Source organism: Protopterus annectens, chromosome 11.part0 (genome assembly GCF_019279795.1).
Source record: "Protopterus annectens isolate FY-2018-M chromosome 11.part0, PAN1.0, whole genome shotgun sequence".
Lineage (NCBI taxonomy): Eukaryota > Metazoa > Chordata > Ceratodontiformes > Protopteridae > Protopterus > Protopterus annectens.
The window spans coordinates 1,505,632,208-1,505,656,586 of record NC_056745.1 but is presented as its reverse complement, the minus strand read 5'-3'; the positions used below and the strand labels follow the sequence as shown (position 1 = coordinate 1,505,656,586).

General features: G+C 39.1%; 1 protein-coding gene across 2 annotated transcripts in view; it reads right to left on the bottom strand.

Moving 5' to 3' along the window:
* The window catches only part of GRM8 (glutamate metabotropic receptor 8), a 2,748,719-nt gene that overhangs the window by 134,489 nt on the left and 2,589,851 nt on the right, over positions 1-24,379 (bottom strand). For both annotated transcript variants that reach the window (XM_044088805.1, XM_044088806.1), the window contains exon 8: positions 5,497-5,743. In XM_044088805.1, coding sequence (XP_043944740.1) covers positions 5,497-5,743 — 247 coding nt within the window. The remainder of the gene's footprint in view (positions 1-5,496; positions 5,744-24,379) is intronic.

The window sequence follows — 24,379 nt, the reverse complement described above, 5'->3', positions numbered from 1 at the left end:
GTGTTCTGGAGGGCTATGTGTTCCATGTGGTGTTGTGCAAGTGCTGACTTTCTCCTCTTGACCAGATATTCGGGTCTTGGCTCGAGAATGCATAGCTTCCAATTTGGATATATAAGTGCATCTCTAGTAAGTCTGAGTGTTGGGAGGTAAGAAGTGTACATGAGGCAGATGCTACATTGCTACAGGATGCCCATGTTCTCCAGGTTAATAGGAGAAAGCACAGGGAACTGACCTTTAGAGATGTCTGGAGGGGTGGGCATTAATAATAAGTACTGGAGCTGTTTCCTTGTAGAACATTTAGTGCTGGTAGCACTTTGTGTGCTACAATATTTGCTATAGGAAGTCTGGTAAAGTGCTAGACTAATAAGCTAGTAAAAGTGCAGGAGAGGAGAGAACTAGCAGATCTAAGTTTATGTATACGGTTTCCTCCCATTCAGAATTACTCAGAAGAACCGAGCAAAGTCCCACTATTCCAATTTGAGTTTCAAATCGCATGAAGGATTGATGACTATATAAATTACAAGAGGGATCGGTGGTAGGTAGAGGGATTTGCCCCCTTGCAAAGAATGTTAACAATTTTTTCAGTAAGTTTGGTTTTCAGTATTTGTGCTCAATCAGTGGACGTTTGATTTTTTTGCTTGGTCAAACAAGAGCTGTACATATGCACATGTATTATATATAGAGATAAAAATATAAATAATATATATCTATATATATATATATATATATATATATAAATAATGGCTACAGTTCACTGCACCATTAATGTACTACATCAGCATACTCTGCATCAAGCACTAACACTTGAAGCTCTTTCTGCGGACACCCATCACACTGGCACGCATGAGCATGAGCCTCTATGCATGCAAAACTAAAATTTAGAAAAAAAAAAAGAAAAGAGACATTTTTTTTGCTTAGGGTTTGGGGCTCCAGAGCTCTGTATTTACATGAACTCTGAGATCACAAAGCTTTGTGTAAGGGCAAAATCCCAGTCCTCACTATATGGAGATCCCACTAAAGATGTGCCTTCATCCTACAGCAACAAAACAGCCCTACTGACTAAGCATTCAATATAACAAGTATATAATATATATATATAGATAGATATACAGACACACACACACACAGACACACACACACACACACACACACACACACACACACACACACACACACACACACACACACACACACACATACATGTTTATGTGCTGGGAATGCTTTAGGTTAGTTTATCTAAGCATTTCACAATGTTGAGTCTAATTGTTTTCAAATGAGTCTTCGTTCAGCCACATGAATTGGGCATTGATATCACAATATTAAATCTGCAATGTTAAAAGAAATACACAGGTTGTTATAGTATTTTGAATGAGATTGACATTTTTCTGTTTGTATGTGGCTGTCTTTATATTTGCTTATTTCTGTTTGTACATGCATAAATAATGCCATTAAATGTGTTAGTTGTGTGAGTGTGTGTGTGTGTGTGTGTGTGTGTGTGTGTGTGTGTGTGTGTGTGTGTGTGTGTGAGTGTGCGTGTGTGTGTGCGTGTGTGTGTGCGTGTGTGCATGTGTGTGTGTATGTATATATATATATATATATATATATATATATATATATATATATATATATATGTATATATACATACCTCTATATATACATATATATATATATATATATATATATATGTATAAATAATTATGTGTGTGTAAAAAAGGTGCCCTAAAATATGATAATTCAGATTTTGACCTACAGGAGAGCCATCACATTTATTCTTTTCACAGACTATGTATTAATACCCAATCATTAGCTATGTACCACTAAGCTCTATGCTGTAGCTGAATGACCTTTATCCACCACATGGTCACATGACGGCTCTAATGCGGACTCCAGAGATCCAGACAAACTACTATAGAGGAAAACATCATTTTTCGAAGGACTCTACTTCATAGGTCTGAGCAAATCAATAAATTCTTTTGAAAACCTAGCTCACAAATTTAGCTGAAAGGCACTGTATTAATGGAATACAGATGGGATCAGTAAAATATTTATATTTCCAACTCATGATATTTTTTTGAGAAGTTTGCTTCTCCATTCACTGTGTCACAATGATAAAATGCACTATTAAGAATTATTTCTTATAATTCAGGATAAACTTCGGAATTGAGAATTATGGTCTATAAGTCCGTGTAAAGTGCACCATTGTTAATTATTTTGTATAATTCAGGATAAAACATACTGTTGGGAATGTCTGCTTATGTCTCTACAAACCTCATTATAAATACATAACCAGAAATTTAAATTTTTAAAGCATATGAATTATGGGTTTTTCTCTCTCCCTAGTTGTCTTTACAGTCCTCATTATAAATGGCTTTGGGGGGCAGTTGTAAAATGTGTTTTATTGCGGTATTGTTCAGAATAATTACTACTACACATCACAACCACAGGAAATGTTATCAGTAGATCAGTCAGGGGCCTCATGTGTGTTTAACATGCTGTATTTACTGAACTCAGTTGCATAGCCAGCCTTAGACATAGGCCAATTAGGCAGCCGCCTATGGTGCTGCTCTAGCAAGGGTGCTTTTCCAGTTATCTGGCTGAGGTAGGTAGACCAGGATAGGGGCATAGGGTGGTGATAAGGGGTACTTTTTGTAGACCTTTTGCCTAGGGCACAAGTTGACCAAAGGCCGGTCCTGTTCAGTTGTCACAGCATTGTCATTTGGTACACAGAAAGAGTAAGTCACCATACTGCTAAGTTATTTTAAAGATGGGCAACCAAGTCTGATGGCGCTTACAATTTTCAAACCTCATTGTTTTTTTTTTCAAGAAGGGAGAATAATGGGATGAAAACTGGAATTATATTGTTTCAGTTGAGTGTAGTTGCATTTCTGCTGATTGACTCAGTAGGGCAGTTACAGATGTTAACTTCCATCAGACAATTCACTGTATGTAATGCTACTAAGCAGATATGAAAATGTTGACTGAAAATATTAATACTGTATATATTATATAATTACAGTACATAACACCACATAAGTACCCATATTACCTTTAGATGTTATAAAACTATGACTTGGGTTGAATTCATAAATGCACTGTGACATGCCGATTGCCATTTCCTCTTGGCAGAATCATTTTAATTGTGGTACACTGATGGCCACATCCTCGTAGAAGTATCTTTTTACTGTGACATGCTGACTGCCAGGTACTCTTAGCAGTACCTTTTTACTGTGACACGCTGATGGCCATGTCCTCTTAGCAGTACCTTTTTACTGTGATATGCCAATTGCCATGTACTCTTAGCAGCACCTTTTTACTGTGACACGCTGATGGCCATGTACTCTTAGCAGTACCTTTTTACTGTGACACACTGATGGCCATGTCCTCTTAGCAGTGCCTTTTTACCCTGACATGCTGATGGCCATATCCTCTTAGCAGTACCTTTTACTGTGACACACCGATTGCCATGTCCTCTTAGCAGTGCCTTTTTACCCTGACATGCTGATGGCCATATCCTCTTAGCAGTACCTTTTACTGTGACACACCGATTGCCATGTCCTCTTAGCAGTGCCTTTTTACCCTGACATGCTGATGGCCATATCCTCTTAGCAGTACCTTTTACTGTGACACACCGATTGCCATGTCCTCTTAGCAGTGCCTTTTTACCCTGACATGCTGATGGCCATATCCTCTTAGCAGCACCTTTTTACTGTGACACACTGATGGCAATGTACTCGTAGCAGTACCATTTTCCTGTGACATGCTGATGGCCATGTACTCTTAGCAGTTCCTTTTTACTGTGACATGCCAATTGTCATGTACTCTTAGCAGTACCTTTTTACTGTGACACGCTGATGGCCATGTCCTAGCAGTACCTTTTTAGTATTCAGCATGTATCCTTAGTGCTGCACAGACCTCCAACTCAAAGAAATGCAGCACCATGAGGCAATTGCCATGTGGCCTTGCTGAATGCTAATGAAGCATTCTGGGCTGAAGGTATGTGCTAATTAGCCATGTGCTCTCTCTCTCACCCATACCATCGGCATGGCCATCTCCACTACATCATGGTAGAAAACATGGCCAATAGGATCTACTCATGTTATGAAGATGAACATGTTTTGGGAGAACCATTAGACACCAGAGCTTACTTTGAAAGTGTCATAACAACATCAATGTCAAAACAGGGATTGGGATTTGGGGGAACCACAGTACACCAAGGTGAGATGTTCATAGTACCATATCAACATTAACATAACTACAGGCAATGGGGGGGTGCTTTACTTGCACCGATGTTATTATGGTGAGTGGGAGATGGGAAGATACACTTGACACCAGTGAATGCTTTAAGTGCCTTGATAGCACCAATGCTACAAGTGGGGATTGGTTGGATGGGGAGCTAAGTTAGATGCCATGGATTACTCCAAAAAGTGCTGAAAGGCACAAACCAGCATAGTGGGGATGGAGGGGGGTGCCAGTCAAACTCTAAAGTGCAGTATTGTCATCAATGGTAGCACAGCGATCAGACAATAGAGGAATCAACAGACACCATGGGTAAGTGCTGTAAAGTCACACACTTCATATGGATGATGGGGTGGCAAGAAGCAGTACACCACACAGATGACTATTTAAAGGGCCATAATGGCACAGACAGTGTAACAGGTATTGGGTGGGGGAATACTCCAGACATCAGGGTCTAATACACACATGCTGTAATGGCACAAATGAATAAGGCAATGGAGTCTAATACATACGCCCTGTAATGACACTAAAGTATTCCAGGAGGATAATGACAGGTACAGGGACAGAGATTTTTGAAGTGTGTGTGTGTGTGTGTGTGTGTGTGTGTGTGTGTGTGTGTGTGTGTCTGTGTGTCTGTGTGTGTGTGTGTGTTCATGTTTGTAAGAGAGTGACTGGAGGAGGGATTCCACTACCTACATGAGCAGCAGGTTTCTACCACAATCTGGACATCACGGTAGTAATTAGGTGATAATGAGGTCTTACCTCATCGTGGCTGGCATGCTTCTGAATTGCAGATGGGTACATTGCATTGGAAACACCATTCGTGTATGAACCATATGTTTCCACTAAGAACGTAATGAATTCCTGGGATATCATAGAGATGTACTTTGTTAGGCTAAATTGTATTGCTTTTAACATATTAAGTTATGCATTGAATTTAAAATATGCTTTTAAGTCCCATAAAGATTCATCCTTGACTGCTCACAGATGAACAATATGCTAACATGAAAACAGTGGCAAAGCAGAAAACAAAATGAATCCTAATATAATAACCAAAATGATTTAATATTGTTTTACATACCATGTCTAACTGAAAACAGTACTATAAGAACTGACGTTCGAAATGAAACAGTGCTAGTCTGATAACATAATGAATTTAAATGTTTAAAACCAAATGCAAATAAAATGCATCTTCATTCATTTGAAGTCATGTGGTAAAAATCCTGCAATTAGAGAGCACAGACTCCCTTTGTTACTTACTGTTTGTTTCAAGACTTTCACAGAGTTCTGTTTTTGCTTCTCCATTTGGCCGGTCGTTTCCTTTTTGTGTCAGCTTGCTTGACATTGTAGCTGCTGTCACAACAGCTTTAAAGCTTCGCTTTCTTTTTTGCACATTTTGCTCAGGGTGAAAGATAATTATATAAACCTTTGGCATGTACAGCATGCCCAAGGAAACAGAAGCACTTAAACTCATGGAAACTGTCAGTGTTGTTGTCTGGATATACATCTGGAGAAGGAAAAAGTGGAAAAAAACAGCTTTAACACTCAACCATTTATTAAGGAAAATATATACTTTTAAGTGATTTGTAAGACAAACTCTTTTGAGATCAGTTGTAATGCTGAGATGTATGAGTTCCATTTATAATACCATTAACAGTAAACCTACAATGTAGCACCAGTTTTTCTCTGCAGCAAATTTATGTAGCTGTGGAGCAAAATATAGAAAAATCATAAAGAAGGAAACATTTCTGCCACATTGTGGTTCATTATGTGGTACATATCCTGACTTAGATACCTTCAATATTAAGTTTTCATAGCTTGCTTGTGCTTCTGTGGGTTTCCGAAAAGGCTTCTGATTTTCTGCCTTTTCAAAGAAAGAGGTGTTGACAGAGAAAATTAAAATTACTGGTAAGAGATTTGTCAGTTTTCTCAACTGTCAGCGTGTGTGTGTGTGTGTGTGTGTGTGTGTGTGTGTGTGTGTGTGTGTGTGTGTGTGTGTGTGTGTGTGTGTGCACATACATGTATGAGGTATGAGTGTTTGTGTGCACATCGCACACATGCCAGGGATGAGTGTGTGTATTTGTGTGTGGATGTGTGTGAGTGTATGTTTGTATGGGTGGCTATGTGTGTAGGTGAAGGTGTGTGTGTGTGTGTGTGTGTGTGTGTGTGTGTGTGTGTGTGTGTGTGTGTGTGTGTGTGAGTGTGTGTGTGTGTGTGTGTTTGTGAATGTACGTGTGTGCACATACATGTATGAGTGTTTGGGTGGCTATGTGTGTGTGTGTGTGTGTGTGTGTGTGTGACTGTATGTGTGTGTGCACATACATGTATGAGTGTTTGGGTGGCTATGTGTGTAGGTGCGGGTGTGTGTGTGTGTGTGTGTGTGTGTGTGTGTGTGTGTGTGTGTGTGTGTGTGTGTCTGTGTGTGTGTTTGTGTGTGTGAGGATGCACCCTGAAGAAGACTAGCATTGCATCCAGGAGAGTTATTTGGAGGGTGGGACTCTATGAAGGGTACCATCCCAAATTGACCAGGTTTCTGAATACTGATGCCTTATCAGCCACTGAAGGCTGTAGAAGAATATAATGGGCTGTCCACAACTAAAGTCTAGGCATGTATTAAACACCTTTATCATATGGGCATAGGAGTTATTAAAAGAAAATTTGCAGTAGAGTTCTGTTCATATATATGCAGTCAAGAGAAGAAATGTGTACTTAAAACCTGTAATCCCTGTATGATAGTTACGATTATTCTACCACACTTTCTGACATAAAAGTAACCCGTATATTCAATCTGGGGCATAAATAAGTAGCAAAGAATGGAAAGCAGCATGCTGTTTCTCTAGCCACATTGTAGTCCTATGCCTGATGCTGTTTCTGTAGCCACATTGCAGTCCTATGCCGGATGCTGTTTCTGTAGCCACATTGTAGTCCTATGCCTGATGCTGTTGCTGTAGCCACATTGTAGTCCTATGCCTGATGCTATTTCTGTAGCCACATTGTTGTCCTATGCCTGATGTTGTTTCTGTAGCCACATTGTAGTCCTTTGCCTGATGCTGTTTCTGTAGAAACATTGTAGTCCTATGCCTGATGCTGTTTCTGCAGCCACATTGTAGTTCTATGCTTGATGCTGTTTCTGTAGCCACATTGTAGTCCTATGCCTGATGCTGTTTCTGTAGCCACAATGTAGTCCTATGCCTGATGCTGTTTCTGTAGCCACAATGTAGTCCTATGCCTGATGCTGTTTCTGTAGCCACATTGTAGTTCTATGACTGATGCTGTTTCTGTAGCCACATTGTTGTCCTATGCCTGATGTTTCTGTAGCTACATTTTAGTTTTATGCCTGATGCTGTTTCTGTAGCCACATTGTAGTCCTATGCCTGATGCTGTTTATGTGGCCACATTGTAGTCCTATGCCTGATGCTGTTTCTGTAGCCACATTGCAGTCCTATGCCTGATGCTGTTTCTGTAGCCACATTGTATTCCAATGCCTGATGCTGTTTCTGTAGCCACATTGTAGTCCTATGTCTGATGTTGTTTCTGTAGCCACATTGTAGTCCTATGCCTGATGCTGTTTCTGTAGCCACATTGTAGTCCTATGCCTGATGCTGTTTCTGTAGCCACATTGTAGTCCTATGTCTGATGCTGTTTCTGCAGCCACATTGTAGTCCTATGTCTGATGCTGTTTCTGCAGCCACATTGTAGTCCTATGCCTGATGTTGTTGCTGTAGCCACATTGTAGTCCTATGCCTGATGCTGGTTATGTAGCCACCTTGTTGTCCTATGCCTGACTCTGTTTCTGTAGCCACATTGTAGTCCTATGCCTGATGCTGTTTCTGTAGCCACATTGTAGTCCTATGCCTGATGCTGTTTCTGAAGCCACATTGTAGTCCCATGCCTGATGCTGTTTCTCTAGCCACATTGTAGTCATATGCCTGATGTTGTTTCTGTAGCCACATTGTAGTCCTATGCCTGATGCTGTTTCTGTAGCAACATTGTAGTCCTATGCCTGATGTTGTTTCTGTAGCCACATTGTAGTCCAATGCCTGATGCTGTTTCTGTAGCCACATTGTCGTCCTATGCCTGATGTTGTTTCTGTAGCTACATTGTAGTTTTATGCCTGATGCCGTTTCTGTAGCCACATTGTAGTCCTATGCCTGATGCTGTTTCTGTGGCCACATTGTAGTCCTATGCCTGATGCTGTTTCTGTAGCCACATTGTAGTCCTATGCCTCATGCTGTTTCTGCAGCCACATTTTAGTCCTATGCTTGATGCTGTTTCTATAGCCACACTGTAGTCATATGCCTGATGCTGTTTCTGTAGCCACATTGTAGTCCTATGCCTGATGCTCTTTTTGTAGCCACATTGTAGTCCTATGCCTGATGCTGTTTCTATAGCCACATTGTAGTCCTATGCCTGATGCTCTTTCTGTAGCCACATTGTAGTCCTATGCCTGCTGCTGTTTCTATAGCCACATTGTAGTCCTATGCCTAATGTTGGAGAAGGTTAATGCAAAAACGATGTATGCAAAGAATAAAAATGCATCATACTATGCAAGTGCAAACTCAAAATCCACATGCCAATGTGCCAGGCATTTATATTTTTTGCCTTCATTCACAATTACTTTGTACTCCTCTCCCAGCACATAATTAACCCATCCATTCCCTGTAAGGGGGCTAGATCCCCATCTCTTTCTTCCCAGACCAAGATGAGCACTCTAGTGATCCATTTATTATCTGCTGAGGATGAGAGGTGCTATGAGTCCCTTCATTCTAACAGAAGGTAAGAGATGACTGCCTGAGAGCAGGTGGTCCATGGTCATGGGTGCCTCTGGTTCATACCTACCTCCTGTCTCTGGATCAGTTATGGAACTGCAGTAGCTGCATTTTAAGGTACCTGCATGCATGACCAGGCTAACTAGCTAGTATACAGTTGAGTTGGCACTCCTTAACATATACTGCCTGTAGAGCCCCAACATTACAATGGGGTTCAGCAATCCAGCTTACCAGATTGCCTTCGTTGTGTAGGTGAGTCAGAAATGAAGACTTGCTCTCAATTTCCTTCATCTGGCTGCTCCAGTGACAAAGATGCTAAATGCATAGATTGTTCTGGCCTTAAGCCAGGATGTTGTGTTTACTTTTGTTGACGTTTGGCATCTAACACTCAAAGCACTCAATCCAAAATCGCACCACATAAATCTCTTTTGTTCAGCAAAAAAACAATCCATTTTCAATGTACTGGCACCACAATTAGGTAACTTTACAAATGGACTTGGAAAGTACGTGAAACATTACTGGAAAGAAGAAAGGATAATACAGTCCCTAGGTTTTCTGAAATGCAGGCATTTTTCAACAATATAGGGAGGTGAAGTATCGAAGACTGCATTCACATTGTTACTCAGTCCAAAAATGCACATTGTGTGCCTTTCAGAATCCTGTAGATAATCGTGTGTTCATCAGATGAATTGTGTAGAATGACAAATAGAAAGTAATGCCTATCCCAACACTTGACTTGGATAGATTTTTCATTAAAGCATCAGAGTTAACAAAAGCATATGCTGAGATGTCAACAAAGAGAAACTCAAAGTTATGGTTAGTTTTCTGTCAGCAAATGCAATATCTCCTGACAAGTTTTTCCTTGGTTTGAACGATTGTACAACATATTCAGAGGTAATACTAAAATAGGTATCATTAAGCATAACTGACATTAGTATCGCTCAATGTGCACTACGCTTATGCAAATATATACTACGTTTCCAAGTTTAAGCATATCCCTGATCAACAGCATAGATCCAAACTATATATATTCTATAATACTATTTAAAGGGGGGCACTTACCCCCATACTTATTAAAGATATTATAGATGATATGGAGAGTAGTTTATTTTACCAGGAGCAGTTTTATCAAGAAGGGCTACTCACTATGTTTGCTCCCCTCCTCAAAAATGGTGCGATCTATGCATTTAAATAAAGGGGATGTATGCCAACACCAATCAAACCAGGAGGGACATGGGTCATATCACTTTATTAAAAGTCTGTTTTGTGGTACTCTAAAGGGAAAACTATCTGATGAGTCATATTCATCTTGAAAATGTGTCTTAAAAAGTTTCCAAACCTAAAATAAAGTATGCAGAAAACGAGAATTTCTCTTTAAATTCCAACTACTTAAAAATACTAAACGGTATTAATATTACATTAAATTAGTGTGCTGCATGATTTTATTTTGTATAAGCTCAAGATAGTAAAACAATTAAATGTTGCCATCACTGTGCTAGTTGCAGTCAGGCTGCTAATTTGAGTGCCAAATGATTAGCATGAAGTAATCTGCTCTGAGTTTGTAGTACGTCTCTGTATTCTTAACACTCAGCGTTTACGTTTAATGGAGACTTACAGTGAAATTAACAGTGCACTAAGTACTGAACCATGTAAATGCTTTAAAATCAAACTGCCAGAATTCGACAAAAGTGTATACCTACTCAAGAAATTATTTTGCTTTATTTTGAAGAAATATTTCGGATTCACGACATATGATTCATTTGTAATGCAAAATAACCACCAGATAGCACACTAATTCATAAATCAAAAGGCAATATCAGCCTGAATAAATATACTTCTTATACTCAAGATACATACAGACAAGCAATTTGTATACTCTTGCTAATAAATATAACATAAAGTCATCCCCCTAAAACAGCAGTTTAATAAATTTAAGGATGCTCTTTATTCTGCATTTGGTTATAATGTTTCAAAACATTAGTCTGAAAAATCATTAACGTAATTCAGATTTGAATAAAATTTTTCCCCTCTACTACCTGAAATCCCTTAAGTGCAATTCCTATTTTCATTTCAAAATCTATATAGTAGAAGCAACCTACTTTAATTAGTACATATACTAAGGGTAATGTATGTGAATTTGTTTCATGGCCTTTTGTGGACCATCAGGCAAAGCAATAGTCTGAGTAAAGATCCTAGTACACAGAGCATTACAAATACGCTCAGAATCTGTGAAAGAGACAACTTTGTTTAGCACCTTTTTGATGTAAGAATGGTGCTTAATCATGTTTTGTTAATTGCCTTTCAGTGTTGTTAAGCTCCAACCTTGTAATATATGTGTAAACAGTGTTTGGACTCACACAGAGGTTCCCAGTACGAGTGAGTGTGGGCTCATATTGTTGATGGACTACATTAGCAAACAGGTAGGAGGGACAAAAGCAACAAAGCTGCTGTATGAAGGTGATGTGGTATTACAACCAGACTCTGAACTGGAACAAATGATCGGGGATTGGACTGCAAAACTGAAGGTATATGCAATGAATCTGAATTTAGATATGACAGTCATCATGGTAGCAAATGAAAAAATCAAAAGAAGTTGAAAAGTGAGGTGGAAAGCAAACTAGTAGAACAACTTAAAAGCTTCTGAGGAGGCCAACATAAGAATTAGAGGGAGTGCAAACAACTGCCACAACGTTTCAGGGGTAGTGCATGACAGAAGAATCCCAAAAAAGCAGAAAACGAAGTTGTCAAAAACAGTGATGCACCCAGTGCTACTGTATGATACATAAACCTAGGCAGTAATGGCAGAACTGTGGGGGAATTTAGAGATGATAGAAATGAAGTGCCTGAGATTGGTGGTAGGATGCACACCTTTGAATAGATGAAGAAAAGATAACATCATAGCAGAAGTAAACGTAGCTTCAACTGTGGAAAGGGTCAAAGAGAACAGATTATAGTGGTTCAAGTACATGTGCAGGAATGTAAAAGGTGATTTGGTGAAAAGGATTTGGACAGACAGGAGGAACGCAAGACAGTATGAAAACATCCAACCAAGGGATAGATGGACCGTGTGAGAGAAGGTCTGCAAAAATCAGACATGACTGTCAGACAAGCTCGAAGAGTGACACACTGAATCTAAACTGAGATAAATCATGACTGTTGATATATTACTTTGACCCCGTGTATAGAGATGGGAAAACAGCGTTGATGATGATGATGATGAATTTCCATCTTGTGCAACAGGAAATCCCAGGCACTTGCAGACAATCTAAAAGATACGTTTTTCCTAGTGTGTTTTGACAATGCCTGGCATGCCTACCTTGTGATGCCTCCAAGGTGCATCATCTTTAGATACTCAGACCACATTAACTGCCCCCTGTCACGCTGCAGGAAACTCCACTCTGAGATTCTATGGGGCTATTTATTTCTGTCATGGAGAATGAACCAATTAAACCAACCAACCTTAAAATTGCTATTCTGTGTCCTTTAAAGATAATTCCATGGATGTACCAATTAGTACTGCCTCAGATGAGGAAAAACTGGAGTTACAAAGAGAAGATGGAGTTGACTTCTATATAAAGTACAGTGCCATTGTATATCCTACCATGCATGTGTTGATTGGTAAGTATCTTGTTAGAATCCATGCAAAACACACAGAAATAAAAGCTAAAATAAACTGATAACTGCAAGTTAGAAAAAGTGGACAGTATCACTATCACAGAACACACACAATAAAGGCTCCACCTGCTTTTAATTTTCTTGCATTATTAACATTCCTAGCCTCTACATACGTTTTCTGGAGATAGTCAGTTGAAGGGTTCTTCCTCTGCTATAAGTTTTCCATAGCCACTTAGTTGCTTTAATTCACAGTGTAGTGATCAAGGCCCGGCCAACAGAGACTTTAATGTTAAATGCAGTCAGGACATGGAATGCCTAACTCTTTATGCTTCATCCTACACATGGTGATTAATATCATATCTAATACTTTTAGTGATTGCTCCCTGTTGTTTCTAGACTGGAAATATTACAGTCAGAACTGTCACAACCCAGGGATAAGATAAATGTCTCCTGTCTGAAGTTAGGAAGTGTAATTGGACAAGTGTGAATTATTTTCTGACATGATAGGCCAGATTGCAAAAGACTTCGTCTCAATGTAAGTGATGTACTTCTGTGTAAAACCTATCTCTAAACAGGCTTAATTCAGTGACCAGATTCCAAAACATCTGCTTTCAGTATAAGTGGTCACTGGGAACAAGTCTTTTGGAATTGAAGCCTATATCTAACTGTTGACCACTTCAGTTTCACCTTTGTTCTCACTTTCCATTATATAACACTGATGAAAGAAAGTTGATCCAGAACAGTAAGACTGTGGCACTGAGATCCAGTACAACACTCTTAATGCATTCACAGCTCTTTACCACTCTTACACAGTCAAGGTACTAGAAAGAAAGAATCCTTACTAAACTGAATTGAAGAAGTTTGCTATACAAACTCTGGAACACTCTTTATGGTTTTGAAAGCCATGGTTGTTGGAACAACCAGTGAGTCTGAAACTATTTTTACAGTTTTTTTTTAATTTCTCTTTTAGATCATGCCATTGCAGACAACTTCTGTCAGTATTTCTTTGAAGGAACTTAGATTGGGTTTAATCTTCCCTAGGCAATTGGTTTTAAGCTACCCTAGGCATAACTCATTTGTATCAAACTAAAAAGCACCACTCTTGTAATGTGAGTGTCAAAGAAAACCCAAAGTAACAACCAAACCCTCCCTTAAGGAACCAACAAGTCCTGACAATAAAACATTGAAATGCTCAATATTCTATGGCCTCAGAGGTTCCTCACACAAGTATTTGGTTGCTAATAACTTGTTGGTGCAATTACCCACAATCTCTGGTCAGCTTCCAGTGTATCGCCACAAAGGGAAACAATGCAGTTGATTGATAAAAGACAGCTTCTGTCAAAATAGCTCAAGCTTCACTGGACACGGGGTAGCTGCTTGTATGTTGTTGCTTGCTTTATATATGACTGATATGTTATTATTCAAACTATATTTATTGTATTGTTGACTAAGCTTAAAGCCTTCCATAGATATAGAGAAAGGTAGGCATTTTGGCAGAAGACATTACCTACAGGTGGTAAAGAACCTGGTAAGGGCTAGGGCTGTGGTAGGACTGTGGTAGGGCTGAGGCTACAGTTATGCTACATTTGTCATGACATGACATTATCCTCATGATAATGTGGTTCCAATGCTGTCTTTCCAGTCCAGTTGTACCCAATTTATCAACCTGTTTTTCCTGTGACTGGACCGGTCCACTTAAAGACTGTAGATCAGGGATCATTCCTTGGCTTTTCACTTTTTTTCTTACTTAATGTCTGACTTACTGACTAAGGTTTTTTTTTTTTTTTTTTTTTTTTTTTGCTGTTTGCTAATCAGATGTGGTTTTCCTTTGGCAAGTCAATGATGACTATATATGAAAGTGTTGCCTATAGGACAAATACTGATTAGCATCTTCTAGAAAATGTTGCTGCACCCCATGTAAACCATTTGATCGTGATCTATAACTGAACATTGTTTCTTGTATTTAGTGCATGGAGGGCTAAGGCTGTGAGTTATATTTCCTGTAAAACATGGATTGAATCCCTCAGCTCTCATTTGCCTAATGTGCAACACTGAGCAAGTCCCATAACCAGGTATGGTTTCTGGGTCACCCTTGAAAGGGGACAGTGTGTCCAGTGGGCCTGCCTGGTTAAGAACTTGATGTTATTATGCTGTGTGATGCTGTGTTCCCTCACAAGGATAGAACTTTTTTTCCTCACATTTTAGGATGGCATGCCAATCTCAATTGTAGGCATCTTAAATATCTTGGACTTGTCAATGACCTGACAAAATCTTACAGAACCCATTATAGCAATATCTGCAAAGACTGCTCATCAGCTCCAGGCATTTTCTACATGACCAAACAACGGGTTATAACAGTGGTAAGACTTATTCTTAAATAACTGATGCTCTTACTTTGTGTTGTGGTGTGGATATGACTAATCTGCAGCAAGCTCATTTATAGTGATTATCTTTTGTGTATAATACTATTGAAAGGTTTCCATGTATGTACCCTCTTTATCTCTCCATTCCTACACATTATCTGATTTGGTGTGACTCTCACTTGTTTATAAACAAAACTGGCTTTGTTAAAATGCACCTTGCCTTCTACATACTGAATAGAGACTACAGTACTCTAGTTTATACCTTTCAATCTCTTAGCACAAGAATTCTAGACAAAGCCAAAAATAATGGGAGGACAAAGGCCCTAAATAAGGGATAGATTTAAAATATTGCAGTGACATACTTGCAAAACTGCAATAATAGCAAGTTTTTCTTTAACATGCATTTACTGAAGGATATAAAGTCTGCAAAATCAAATGCATTTCATTATTTACTGACTTCAATCCTCAGTGATTTGCAGAAAATGTTTTTTGAGGATCGGATCAAATATATGAGGCAAAATTCTGGACATTCTGGAAAATTCTAGACAACTGAGTGGTATGCTCCTATAATAAATGTTCTTCATTTCCCAGCACTTGGGCAATATACCAACATCAATTTTCCAGTGCAATGGTGACCAATATTTTATTTTATTTGAGAAGATCAAGGAATATGACCTCTCTTGCCAGTACAGTTTTTAGTGTTGCTTCTAACATGCAGTTTGTAATCTCGAGATGAATTGATATACCTGCTTCTGCATGGTCTGACAAGTATCTTTCTTGTACTGGAATTGCCTGCACCCTTTGCACAATTGTTTCATTCTCTAAATATCTATCCAACATGCTCTGCTCCTTCTGAAGGTGCAGGCTCTTTTTTGCAGGTATTTTATGCTCTCTAGGCACTTCCACCATTCTTTTGCCATTTCTCTTTCAAGTCTTTTTTTTTTCATTCTTGTGCTATATTCTTTTGACCCCGTGACCCTATCACTTTAGAGTCCATGGTAAAGCTAACAGTTCCTTTTTTTGTTCCTTCCATTCACTTCTAGTTGTCTTTCCCTTCTTCAGGAAAGCTACATAGAAACCCTTTGCATCCTTGTTTGGTGTGTACTGTGTGTGCATATATATATATGTATATACTACCATCCACCTGTTCTCTTCTATCCTCCTTTGCCAGATGAGACATCCCTCATAACTGTCAGAATTACTGTCTGCATGCCCCTTCTAATAATTTTCACCACATCTCTCCCCACATATGTTTTTTTTCATGTTTCTTCCTTTAACTAGTCTATGTTGCAGATTTTGCCACTAACCTTTACCTTTGTATTTGCTGTTAAAACAGAGCTACAACTCCTTGCCACATCCCCCATTCATCATATACTGATACCCTCATTTGTTCCATGTGTTTGACTATAAGATTCTTCCTTTTCGTTCTTCCTTGATTTCTCCCATGATGCACCTTTTCTTATTATTCTGCTGAGCGTACTTCTCCCTGTTCTTTCTGTTAGCTCTTCCTTGATTTCTCCCATGATGCACCTTTTCTTATTATTCTGCTGAGCACACTTCTCCCTGTTCTTTCTGTTCACTCTTCCTTGATTTCTCCCATGATGCACCTTTTCTTATTATTCTGCTGAGCGTACTACTCTTTGTTCTTTCTGTTCACTCTTCCTTGATTTCTCCCATGATGCACCTTTTCTTATTATTCTGATGAGCGTACTTCTCCCTGTTCTTTCTGTTTGCTCTTCCTTGATTTCCCTCATGATGCACCTTTTCTTATTATTCTGCTGAGCATACTTCTCCCTGTTCTTTCTGTTTGCTCTTCCTTGATTTCCCCCATGATGCACCTTTTCTTATTATTCTGCTGAGCGTACTTCTCCCTGTTCTTTCTGTTCGCTCTTCCTTGATTTTTCCGATGATGCACCTTTTCTTATTATTCTGCTGAGCACACTTCTCCCTGTTCTTTCTGTTCGCTCTTCCTTGATTTCTCCCATGATGCACCTTTTCTTATTATTCTGCTGAGCACACTTCTCCCTTTTCTTTCTGTTCGCTCTTCCTTGATTTCTCCCATGATGCACATTTTCTTATTATTCTGCTGAGCGTACTTCTCCCTGTTCTTTCGGTTTGCTCTTCCTTGATTTCTCCCACGATGCACCTTTTCTTATTATTCTGCTGAACGTACTTCTCCCTGTTCTTTCTGTTCGCTCTTCCTTGATTTCTCCCATGATGCATCTTTTCTTATTATTCTGCTAAGCACACTTCTCCCTGTTATTTCTGTTGGGCTGAGCTTGCACTCCTTTGGCTTTTAAATACCACTTGTAACTGATGACTCTAAAACATATAACCACAAAAAACACAAAAGATGCCACCAGCGAACTTGAAATTGTAAGCTTTAATAACTAAAACAATTTGTTATCAAAGCTTACAATTTCAAGTTTGCTGGTAGCATCTTTTTGTGTTTTTTGTGGTTTTTACCTACCACATGCCATGACATTCAGCCTAGAGCAGATATTGTTGCTGTTTAGTGAGGGCATTGGTTGGCCCCTCCCACATGGGGGTTTCTTTCCTCTTGTTTCCTTCAGTTTCACTTTTTGCTCTCTGTATCCTTTTATTGTTCCTTAGCTTGGGCACAATGTGCGCCCCTCTTCTGCTCTCCTGCTCATTACTCATAATCATCCTCACTCAACCCACCCCTTTCTGGTTACAGAAATTTTAAACCATTGCTGATATTTTCATTAACTTTTTTTTTCTATATTCTATAACAGTGGACTGTTTTATGTACCCTTATGTGTACCACTCTCCTTTTTCACTTTTGTCCCGTATACATTAAGTAGTTCATGGAAGCCCCTTCTAAAGCCATTTCTCCACAGTTTAGTGCTTCTCTTCTTCTGTTGTTGTCCTTTTCTCTCCTCTCTCTCATCTGTCACTTTGTCTGTGATCCAATGCACTCCCATCTCTTGTCCAGCATAGTTTTTTTAATCCTCCAAACCTTGCTTTCATTATTTTTCCATGCCATATGCTGCTTGCTAATCCTCTAGTAACAGCTTTTGGACCTCTTCCACAATTTGCGTTCTTTTTGTGTTACTCCAGCAAAGCTCCAAGATGGTGCAGTACCGATGCTTTAGTTGAGCACCTGATTCCTTCTGTGGGGACATCAGGTCAGCAACCACCTTCCATTTTTTTTCATACACCACATCCAAATAGTCTTCAGTAATTTTGAAGACCATTTTCCAAAAGAGGTCTGCATTTTTCACATGATTTCTTTGTTTTTATTTTTGAAGCTGTGCGGGCAGCTTAACAAATGACTTGGACATTGCTGTCCTGTCTTGCCATCCCTGTGGATCTTTTCTATCAACCTTTCCTGAATCCTTGCTAGGTTGAATCCCTCCATCAGTACCTCTTCTGACAGCTTGCTTAACTTTGTTTCCTGGACTGTTTCAAAGGTGTCTATTATTCTTAAATTACTTCTTTTCGACCTATATTTCGAATCACTGCTTTTCCAAATCTGCCAATGCAGTTTGTTTTTTGTTTTACCAGTTTGCTGCTGTGTTCTTGCACATCTACCCTCAGTGCAGCTCTATTCTCCTAGATATCTCTAATCATATCCTGGAGTTTGCTGTCGGCTCTTTGTTGTTTCGTTCAGTGTTATTTTTATCTCCTCAACATCCTTTCCTACTGACATCAGCCTTTGGAACAAAATGCACATTGTTCTTTCTTCGGTGCAACATGAAACTCCAGCAGATGACTATCCATCTCATTTAGATCACACATCCTTCTTTGTTTTCTTCTTTTGCCCTGTATACTGATTGCATTTGGTCTTTTTAGAGCACTTTGACAGTAGTTCTGAGCCTTGGCAGACTTTTTGCATGGGTTCCTTTGCACTCTCCCCAGTTGCATTTACATAATATTTCAGTCTTCCACACTTACATTATTACATGTGATATATCAGGTGCAAAAACTTAACATTTGCTGTAAGCTACAGTTACATAACTAAATATATAGAAATATCTCTCACTAGAATACGTATTTTAAGAAGAGGGAGGAGCATAGGGTGACGTACAAGAGTGGAGGAAGATGCACACAGGTGGATTATATCCTATGTAGGAGAGCCAGTCTAAAGGAGATTGGAGACTGTAAAGTGGTGGCAGTGGAAAGTGTAGTTAAGCAGCATAGAATGGTGGTCTGTAGGATGATGTTGGTGATTAAGAAGAGGAGGAGGAGTATGAAAGCAGTGCCAAGGATTAAATGGTGGAAGTTAAAAAAGGGTGATTGTGAAGTGGAGTTTAGGGAAGAGTTAAGACAGGCACTGGGAGGCAGTGGAGAGTTACCGAATAGCTGGGTAACTGCAGCAGAACTAGTAAGGGAGACTGCTAGAAAGGTGCTTGGTGTGACATCTGGACAGAGGAAGGAGGACAAGGAGACCTGGTGGTGGAATGAGGAAGTACAGGAGAGTATACAGAGGAAGATGCTGGCAAAGAAGAAATGGGATTGTCAAAGAGATGAAGAAAGTAGATATGAGTATAAGGGGATGAGGCGCATGGCAAAGAGAGAGGTGGCGAAAGCTAAGGATAAGGCGTATGGAGAGTTGTATGAGAGATTGGACACTAAAGAGGGAGAAAAGAACCTGTACCAATTGGCTAGACAAAGGGACAGAGCTGGGAAAGATGTGCAGCAAGTAAGGGTGATAAAGGATAGTGAGGGAAAGGTACTCACAAGAGAGGAGAGTGTGTTGAGTAGATGGAAAGAGTATTTTGAGAGGCTGATGAATGAAGAGAATGAGAGCGAGAGAAGGTTGCATGATGTAGGGATAGTGAATCAGAAAGTGAAACAGATTAGCAAGGAGGAAGTAAGGACAGCTATGAAGAGGATGAAGAATGGAAAGGCTGTTGGCCCAGATGACATCCCAATGGAAGCATGGAGGTGCTTAGGAGAAATGGCAGTGGAAGTTTTAACTAGATTGTTTAATGAAATTTTGGAAAGTCAGAGGATGCCTGAGGAGTGGAGAAAAATTGTTTTGGTACCTATCTTTAAGAATAAGGGTGATGTGCAGAGCTGCAGTAACTACAGAGGGATAAATTTGATCAGTCACAGCTTGAAGGTATGGGAGACAGTAGTAGAAGCTAGGTTAAGAAGGGAGGTGATGATTAGTGATCAGCAGTATGGTTTCATGCCAGGAAAGAGCACTACAGATGCGATGTTTGCTCTGAGAGTGTTATTGGAGAAATACAAAGAAGGTTAGAAGGAGTTGCATTGTGTCTTTGTAGACTTGGAGAAAGCATATGACAGGGTGCCTAGAGAAGAATTGTGGTATTGTATGAGGAAGTCGGGAGTGGCAGAGAAGTATGTAAGAGTGGTACAGGATATGTACGAGGGTAGTGTGACACTGGTGAGGACTACAGTGGGAGTGACAGATCTGTTTAAGGTGGAGGTGGAATTACATCAAGGATCATCAAGGATCAGCTCTGAGTCCTTTCTTATTTGCAGTGGTGATGGACAGGCTGACAGATGAAATCAGACAGGAGGCCCCATGGAGTATGATGTTTGCAGATGACATTGTGATCTGTAGTGAGAGTAGGAATCAGGTTGAGGTGACTCTGGAGAGGTGGAGATATGCTCTAGAGAGCAGAGGAATGAAGGTCAGCAGGGCTAAGACAGAATATATGTGCGTAAATGAGAGGGAGGGTAGAGGAATGGTGAGGATGCAGGGAGTAGAGTTGGTAAAGGTGGACGAGTTTAAGTACTTGGGATCAACAGTTCAGAGTAATGGTGAATGTGGAAGAGAGGTGAAGAAGAGAGTACAGGCAGGGTAGAATGGGTGGAGAAAAGTGTCAGGAGTGATCTGTGACAGACGGGTACCAGTAAGAGTGAAAGGGAAGGTCTACAAGACAGTAGTGAGACCAGCTATGTTATATGGGTTGGAGACAGTGGCATTGACAAAAAGGCAGGAGTCAGAGCTGGATGTGGCAGAGTTAAAGATGTTAAGATTTGCACTCGGTGTGACTAGGATGGATAGGATTAGGAATCAGTATATTAGAGGGTCAGCTCACGTTGGACAGTTTGGATGATGATCTCTCTCTAGATTCATAGATAGTAGGACACACTGAAGACCTATCATCATAGCATTAGACTAAGAAAATTTTAACTAAAAGTCTAACTAAATAAAATAAGAAGGGCAAATGTAGCTCAGTGTCCACAGCTAAAGACCACAAAACCAATAGTTTCAAAAGACATTTTATTAACAAAAATAAATCTCTGTGTTAGCGCTATGAAGTTTAACATGATTTTAAAAGAACGCGCTAACACAGTGATTTACTTTTGTTAATAAAGTGTCTTTTGGAACTGTTGGATCCGTGGTCTTTAGCTGTAGACACTGAGCTACATTTGCCCTTCTTATTTTATTTAGTTTGTGCTTGTTTTTTTGTTAACTAAAAGTCTGTTCTTACAAAGTGAGACTTGACCTTAGCTATTAAAAGGTTAAATTTATGACACCTTGGTAAACATATCAGAATTAGCGCTGACATTAATATCAAGAAAATGAGAAGCAAAATTCACAAACTGAATGCAAAAAAAAGAACCAAAGTCTGCTGGAAACATGGGCTGAAACTAAAATATCTAAAGGGGGCCATGTTTGTCTGTGAGGCATTACTAATCAACACTCACAAGAGCAATCAATAGTGACTGTATGCTTTTCCACATCAGGGCAAATTGACAGTGTCCTGAAGATTTCTCCTTTAGCCATGTTACATTGACCTTGAAGACGGTATATATAACTAATGGATGCATGGGATAATGCAGCTACAACATTTGATGTGTGTGTGTGTGTGTGTGTGTGTGTGTGTGTGTGTGTGTGTGTGTGTGTGTGTGTGTGTGTGTGTGTGTGTGTGTGTGTGTGTGCGCGTGTGTGTGTGCGTGTGTGCGTGTGTGCATGTGCGTGCGTGTCTGTGTGTGTGTGTGTGTGTGAGTGTGTGTGTGTGTGTGTGTGTGTGTGTGTGTGTGTGTGTGTGTGTGTGTGTGTGTGTGTGTGTGTGTGTGTGTCTTATGGGATGTATGCATGACAGAAATTTTTTCAAAAGACTGAAACTATAAAAAAATCACTAAGAGGAAACTAAATATTATGTTTTTTTTATCTCTAAGAGATGTAAAGAATTAACTAGGCTTTATATTTTGGTTGTTTAACATTGAAAATAACATTTATCAAAGCCTTAGAAGATTTTTATGTTAATGGTAAATGAATTTCCCCTTCTGTCATAATTTTCTATGCTAAGTAAAATGCATATTTTAATAATCTCTCTTTGTTCATTATTGAAAGAAAGAGAATCTGATGACTTTGAGGATATAAATCTGAAGTTGTATAGTCATTGCATTAACTGATTTACAATTCATGTACAGATTAGCTCTGTGAGTATTTCTTTTCTTTGTATCAGCTGTTACATTGCTGGGGAGTTGCCAGAGTAGTACAGGTCTAAGCTGCAGTTTTGCTGGCATATGCTACTCCTTCCAAATCACAATAAGCTGCTTAAGTTAATAGAGTCATAGGTTCAACAGCCAAGCTGATAACCTGCTAGGCTTCAAAATAATGAATCATACAGCTTACTGTATTCTAGGGAGATTAATTGTTAGCCCTGTGTTGATATTCTGTACCCAAGATCAATAATGAAAAATGTTAATTTGTGATTTGTTCTGTTTGTAAGGAGAAACTTATACCACAGACTTGGGAGACACTAAGTCAAGAATATACATGTTTTTTTTCTATTATTGATACACAGTTATGGGTTAGCCGATCCATCATGAGAAGCAAAATTAGAACTTCCTGACACAAACTGGTTGTACCAAACCAATTGCAAAAAACTCAAAGTTGCAAGTAAAATGTAAAGGATAGACTATATTTGCTGTGGCCACAAAAACTATTAATAGGAACTGTAAATCATCTTCGGAAACAAAATGTGAAGACTTTTTTGCTCTTCTAAAGGAAGTTACAATTAAAGAAATCAAAGTAAAAGAAGGAAGGCTTTATCCAATCAAATTAAGGAATAATCCTTGGATGAAGGTTTTGGCCCTTTCGAATCTTCATCTTTATTTGCTTAATTGCTTGGACTGATGTTGAGATTGCTTCAATTATCTTGTTAGTCTCAGGCATTTATATATATTGTAAATAATTACAATTTTATTTGTTCTTTAAAACTATGAATCATCATATTTCTGCCTTGCATAATGTTTTAAAGTTTATCTCTTTTGTAATCTTTTCTTTTTTCAACATTTTCATAAAAATATTCCAGAAAAAATCATGTAAAGGATAGCATTTTTTAGAGGGTGTGACCCCATGGAAATCTTCACTCACTAACTCAACAGATGAAGACATGTGGAGCAAGTGGAAACAACTGATAAAGCTGAAAAGTGGCTTCCACAGCAGCAGTCCCACAGCAGACTATCGATATCTCTAGATGAGTGATTTGGGTTTGGTTGTGAGACGCATTTATCATATGCCACTACTTTTGATAATTTTCATTGGTGGTTATAAGGTTTGAACAATATGACATTCAAATTGCAGCAGTTTGGATCTCGTATACTTGTAGGAATATTCCTCTTTCTCCACAGTTGTATAACTGTGGAGTTAGTATAATTAATTTATGGAGGTATGTGATGGATGGTACCCCCACGTGCAAGCACAGTTTGTAGAGATCTGAAGAAGTTTGGCAATGTTTAAACAAAAGCAGTAATAATAAAATTGGGGTCTGTATATACCAAGTTTTCTGGTTTGTATTTTTTTTTTGTTTTGAACAGTTTATAGTTGTTTTTCGTAACAGTAAATGTCACGCATTTGTTTACATTTACAACCACATTCGTTTGATGTGGTTATAATATGTCAAAAATTACTCAAGCTTTTTTTTTCAGCTTTTTTAACTGTCATGTTACAAGGAAGAATCATTGTACCTTCTACTTGCTTAAATCATCATCATCATCAGCCCCCTTCTTCCCATTTTTCTACATGAGGGTCACGGTATCATGTTCACTGTCACCAACTCTCTCAATTCAGTGCCACACTCTTGCCTTCTTCAGTACTCATGCCTGACTGTACCAGATCTTCTTTCACACAATCCATCCACCTCCTTGCTGAACATCCTATCTTCCTCTTACTTCCTTCCTGTCTGTCCCAAATCTTACTCACCAGAATGTCTTCTGCTTTTCTACACATATATCCAAACACCTGTCATCTGTTTTCTTTGATCTTTTCTGCAATTGGATCTAATTTGACTTCTGCTCTTATGTCCTCATTTCTTCATCTGTCCCACAGTGTGCATCCTGCCACCTTTCTCAGGCACTTCATTTCCATCACCTCTAGCTTCTTCAACTGCTCTGCCTTTACTGCCCAGGTTTCTGTACAATACAGTAGTACTGGTTGCCCCC